The 6327-nt window shown below is 23.0% G+C and overlaps 1 protein-coding gene across 1 annotated transcript; it reads left to right on the top strand.

The window, feature by feature from the left end:
- Nucleotides 1–3238: 3238 nt before the first annotated feature.
- Nucleotides 3239–5695, top strand: OCT59_020112 (uncharacterized protein; the record flags this gene model as incomplete). Its single annotated transcript, XM_025330695.2, has 8 exons — nucleotides 3239–4249; nucleotides 4327–4381; nucleotides 4438–4525; nucleotides 4599–4837; nucleotides 5099–5263; nucleotides 5346–5391; nucleotides 5457–5566; nucleotides 5643–5695. 8 exons carry the CDS (start codon nucleotides 3239–3241, stop codon nucleotides 5693–5695), a joined length of 1767 nt encoding a protein of 588 aa, XP_025170600.2.
- Nucleotides 5696–6327: the final 632 nt, after the last annotated feature.

Below are 6327 nucleotides of genomic sequence, written 5' to 3'. Positions count from 1 at the left end.
GAGAACTAGCAGACTTATATTAGAATTTTATATACTGGAATTTATAGTTTAATGGATAACAATAATAAAACAAATAAAATAAATTCACATGATTGGTTCATTTTTAAAATAATTTTAAGCTTATTTTCTGGAAATTTGTGAAATATCTTATTATAATAAATTAGTAATTATAACTGATTAACTGTTATACATAACTTCATTAATTCTGACAAAATTGTAAATTTGGTTGGTCATTAACATTTTAATTGCTTGTCTTTCTAAAGAATCAGACTTTTGCATAAGAATGGAATTAATATTACTAACTCAGAAATCTCTATTGTTTAATTATGCATCATTTTGAAAAGTTATTTATTTCACTTTGTAAAATTGATGATATGATTCAACATACACTTGAAAAATAGCAATTAAATATTTAAAAAAAGTTAATTATATTTCATTATTAAAAGCTTTGAAGTGTCATCAGAAGATTATTTACCTGAAGCAAAACTTTGCTTAGTAAACCTCATAGTAGAATTTAAAATGTATAAATCGAATATTTATGCTGAATTTATTTTATCAAATGGCTCAAATATAGTATGTCATAACATACAATCATTATATATAGAATTTTGTTCTCATATTTCAAATAGATAATTTCTTTACAAAATAATTTAAAATTGCAATATTTAAATATTTGAGCAACTCATCAGAAGTCGTAACTTGTTAAAGTTAATAATGTATAATTAACGAAAGGATTATTTTATCGTAATTAACATTATTTTAAACGCATATCAGATATATCATTTATAGCTATATTGAAAATTTTACAAGAACTAAATATAATATTTATATGTCGATAAATCACGTGCAACTGCATTTTCACAATTGTTTGATAATTCTAATTTTGGTCAGTTACAGTATTTCTATTTTCATAATTGAAGATTTTAAAAATTATGTGGTCAATTTTTTCATTAGAATGCTAGAAAAAATTTAACAGAATTTCATGTATTTTAGTACTATGATAATTCATTAGATTTGACTTTGGCTAAACTTAGTCCGAACTTTAAAATTTTAAATACTCTTTTTAAGGAAAAATAATTATGATACAATTATACCTGCACCGCCGGTCGCAACTCCAACGCCATGTAATTTAGATTCTTCACGTTAAATGGTAACGTGCGGCATCATCTACTAGTTCAGAATTAAGTCTTACATATTTCTTATCAATAGTAGCGTTATTAGGTTCATCATATATATCCGTTGTTTTATCAGCAAAAGATTTCGCTTTTGCGCTAAAAAATAAACTATTAATTATTAATTTGAAAAAGAATATCATTTTTTTTAAAAAAAGGAAAAAATACCAGGTCCTCCTCAAAAATTTGTTTTATAAAGTTTTTTTTACTAACCCGATTAATTCTTAATTCTGTTTATGTTTTTAAAAAATAATGTTTGTTAGGTTTTTAGAGTAAATTTTTTTTTTTTATTTTTTTTTTGCAAAACGCAATATACTTAAGTAAATTCAATTTTATGAATATTATAATGAAAATCCACGTTAAAATTTTTTACAGACGAATCGAAACTTGAGGAACTATTATTTTATCCAAAATAATTTGGGGTGCTATAATTATTTTTTAAGAAAAAAAAAAGATTCTTTTCTTAAAAAATAACTTACCCAAATTGTTTTATTGATTATTTTTTTTTCTTTGATAAGATTGTTAGTAATGAAAGCCCATACTTCATTTGGTTTGACTTTATATTTGCTTGCTACCATTTTATATTTCATTACTTTTTCCAGATGGTCATTTTTTTAAGGTTCAGAAAAATATAATAATAATTTTTCATGATAATTATTTAAATTTTCAAAATAAAATATGCAATTTATTCAATATTATCATAAATATCAGTTATATATATAATGGTAATTTCTTTCTTTCTTTATTAAACATTTTGTAATATAAACATTGCGGCGGATTTATGAAATTTGGCAAAAAACTTGCTGCGCCCTCGGGAATTAAAATTGACTTACAGAAACATGTGATATCGAATGACTCGCCTTTAACACTGGGAAAATGGATTAGATAATGGGAAAATTGGTTGACGCCAGATTTGGGGTATCGTACAAAAAATTTTTTGAGCTCATTTTTGACTGTTCACTAATAAATTTGGGAACTTGAATAAAAAATTTGGTGACTAAAATACTGTCAAATATTTATTTAATTTGACATGACGGGTATTTCATAAATTCGTGTAATAATTATCTACTACTAGTAATTTAAAGAAATAATATTGCTATGACATTAAAATTTTTTTACTATATTTATTATATTTTAATATAATTATTAAATAAAAGATATAAAAATTAAATTATTTCACACAACATTTTCTTTTTTTTAAAAAAAAAAACCTATTCATTGATCTTCAAATCCTTTTTTCACTTTCGTTTCTCTTTTTGTAAGCCTTTTTTCTTAACAACATTTTGACACACTATTATTGTCTTTTTCTTGTTTTTTTTTAATTTCATTGTTTCAGATTTTGCTAAAATATTTAATGATTTCGATAATTTTGAATTCTATAATTCTTTTTTGTTGCAGCTTTTCCAATTTTCCTTAAGATGGAATTTTCATGGTCGATCATTGTATTTGTTTTGTCTATATCAAATTTTTATTCTTATTAAATGTTTTTAATAAAAAGATGTTTCTTAATGGCAACCTGTGTTTTTGTGTAAAAAGTCCTTGTTAAACTTTATATCATATATTTGTATTAATTATTTCATATTTTTCCTCTTTTCAAAAAAAGTAAAACTGTAAAAGATGTGAACCAAAAGAAGGAAAGTTTGAAAAAAATAGAAAAAAAAAATTTTAGTTTAAAAAAACCAAACCAAAAAAAGGAAAGTTTGAAAAAAATAGAAAAAAAAAATTTCGGTTTAGAAAAACCAAATCGAAAAAAGGAAAGTTTGAGAAAAAGAAAAAAAAAGTTTTAAAAAAACTAAACCGAAAAAAGGAAAAGTTCAAAAAAAAAATCAGGTTGAAAAACCCGAAAAAATTTTAAAAAACAATTAAAATAGTGTAATTATATTAGATCACATGATTTTTTATTAAGTGTAACGTAAAATTTAAAAGATACGTAAATTTTAGAAGTTTCTACAGAATTTTTGGTTCTTTAAAGAAAATTCCCATAGAATTAATTTCACTGTGTTATATCATAACTTTTATATTTAGCTATTTAACTTCAAAATTCGGCTTTCTTAAATGGCAACATCATGAATATAGATAATAATTCATTTGACCTTATGCAACCCAGTCCTGTACCTATTTTATTTATTCCCTTTAAAAATAATGAATACGAGTGTAATAATTGTGGAAATTTATACTCCAAGACACTTAAGTTTGAACAAAAATATTGCAAAAATTGTTTGTTGAAGTATAAATATACAACTGGCAGTAATACATATTTGGATGTACATATAATAATGACAAATAATGCTCAATGTATTGAACATAAAGCAACTAGAAATAACTTTTGTACAATAAATATTCAAGAATGGTGTAAATATTGCTCTGAGATTTCATATTTTAGACAAGTATTCTCAGATTATTTATCATTTATTAATACTAAACCTTTTAATTACGAGGTATGTGATAAACATTTATCTAAACGTGGACCACAGTATTATCAATTATCTTTCGGATGGGTAGAGTCAACAATTTTGTCTAAAAAGTCCGTTTTAATTATATATTTACCATGGTGGGACAATCATGATAGATGTTCAATTTGTCCACGAGAACTAGATTATATACAGCAAGAGTCAAAATTTCATTGTCAAAAATGGTGCTCACATTGCTTTATTATCTATATTGGATGTAGTTATTGTTTGACAACAAATATTATTATTGGAATCACAAATCAATCGCAATGCAAGAATTGTAAAAGAGTATCATTTCTTAATATTGATATTAGTGGAAATTGTATTATAGATGAATTTCTTTTCTCTATAAAAATCGAGAATAAAAATCACCATTTTATTGCTGATTATGTGAATAAGGATCCATTTAATGTATATCGTTTTATTAGGAGTAAATTTTATTCAGGAATAAACTCTATAATATGGATCCCATATTCTCAAATTAGAAATTTAAAGAAAATAGCAGAAGGAGGATTTAGTGTTATTTATAAAGCAACTTGGTCAGTAAGTTCATACCCATACTTTATTGATGTTGCTGTAAAAAAATTAATTAATTCACAAGATATCAGTAAAGATGTTCTAAATGAGGTAAGTTTATTTATTTTTTATGATGTGTTTTTGTAATACCTTAATTAATTGACATATTTATAATTTACTAAATTTAGTTAAAATCACTTTATCAATGTAATGATGGAAATAATTGGATTATTGGTTGTTATGGTATAACCCAAGACCCGTAACAAAAGAGTATATGTTGATAATGAATTATGCAAAAGGTGGTGATTTACATAATTATTTGCAAAAAGAATTTAAAAATATTACATGGACGAAAAAATTGGATATTTTACACGATATTTTATATGGGTATTTATATTTTATATACTAATATATCATCTATAAATAATAAGTTTATTAACAATGAATAATACATTTGTAGCCTTCAAACTATTCACAGCAAAAATTATATACATCGGGATTTTCATAGTGGGAATCTATTATTATCACAAAAATTTCGTGATAAAACTTATTCAAATTGGCAAATTGCAGACTTAGGATTATCACGACCTACAAATAATGCTTCATCAAATGATGAAGTATATGGAGTAATACCATATATTGCACCAGAAATATTTAAAGGTGCTGCATTTTCAAAAGAATCTGATATATATAGTTTGGGTATGATCATGTGGGAACTTACAACAGGTTCTAAACCTTTTGCTAATGTTGAACACAATATTGATCTTATCTATGAAATTATTGATGGAAGACGACCTAAAATAACAAATGATACCCCCGAATATTTTGCCAATTTAATGAAAAAATGTTGGGATTCTAATCCTTCAAATAGACCAACTATTTATGAATTATATAATTCTTTTATTGTGGATTTCTATAAATATAAAAATATATATATACATCATAAAACTCTTGTACAAGCTGAAGAAAGAAGGATGGAATTAATAAAATTTAAGCAACTTGGTCCTGAATTTAGTGAAAAATATCATTCAAAGGCAATTTATACAAGTAGACCATTAAGTTCTATTATTTCTAAGATTACAACTATAGATTCATCTTTAATGCTTTCATTTAATGTATTTAAAGGTATTACAAATACTAATCCAGTTCATTTCCTTAAACTTTTTAAAATTACATTTAATTTAGATATCTCTTATTAATTTATTAGATTATATCACAAAAGAATATGCATTTGATATAAATGATATTCAAAGGTAATTAATATAATGAGTAAATATTAATAATATAATATAAAAAAATATAATTATTCATTTTTTAGATCATACACGCAAAATACAAATTCCGTTGACAACATAACAACTGCTGTACCTGTAAATTTTTCAAGGAAACGTAATTTTGAAGAATTAAAGGTTGAAATTCAAAAAAATAGTAAGTAAAATTTTTATTAATTATAAATATTTTAATATATTGTGTCAACTTTAAATTATTATTCTAATTAAAACAGGAAAATATATTAAAAATGATAATTCAGATGAGAATAATGTTGAATATAATTGAGTATTTTGTACTTATCCCGCAAAAAAATTATCCGTCTTATGTGTACAAAATTGACTATTGTTACGAAAAATTGATGAAATCAGGTGATAGTCAGGTGATGGATGGCCAGACGGAAGATTAATTTTATTATTTAGGAAGGAGATTTTATTTTATTAAATTAATTATTTATTTTATTGTTATTATTTATTTTATTGTTATTATTTATTTTATTGTTATTATTTATTTTATTGTTATTATTTATTTTATTGTTATTATTTATTTTATTGTTATTTTTATATTTATAATATACATAATTAGCAGTACAATATGTATTAAATATCATTGAGGATTTATTAGTTTATTAAGTTAGATATATATTTCTTTAAATATATGTTTCATTCATTTTATAAGCCCTGCGTAGTTTTTCTGAAAGACAAATTATAAAAGATGAGGAATCTACAAATATTATCGAAATAAATTCAAATAAGATATTGAAATATATATCCGATGGAAATTACATAAAGATTTTTTTCTTATACTATTATTATGTTATTCTTTTTTACTTTTCTTTCTTTAAAAGCAAGGAAATAAAGGTTTAAAAAATATAATAAAATTTTATTTCGACTATTGTTAAAAAGTTCTAAAAAAAGGTA

The sequence above is a fragment of the Rhizophagus irregularis genome, chromosome 3, assembly GCF_026210795.1.
Source record: "Rhizophagus irregularis chromosome 3, complete sequence".
Classification (NCBI taxonomy): Eukaryota; Fungi; Glomeromycota; class Glomeromycetes; order Glomerales; family Glomeraceae; genus Rhizophagus; species Rhizophagus irregularis.
This window is presented reverse-complemented; position numbering and strand designations above follow the sequence as displayed.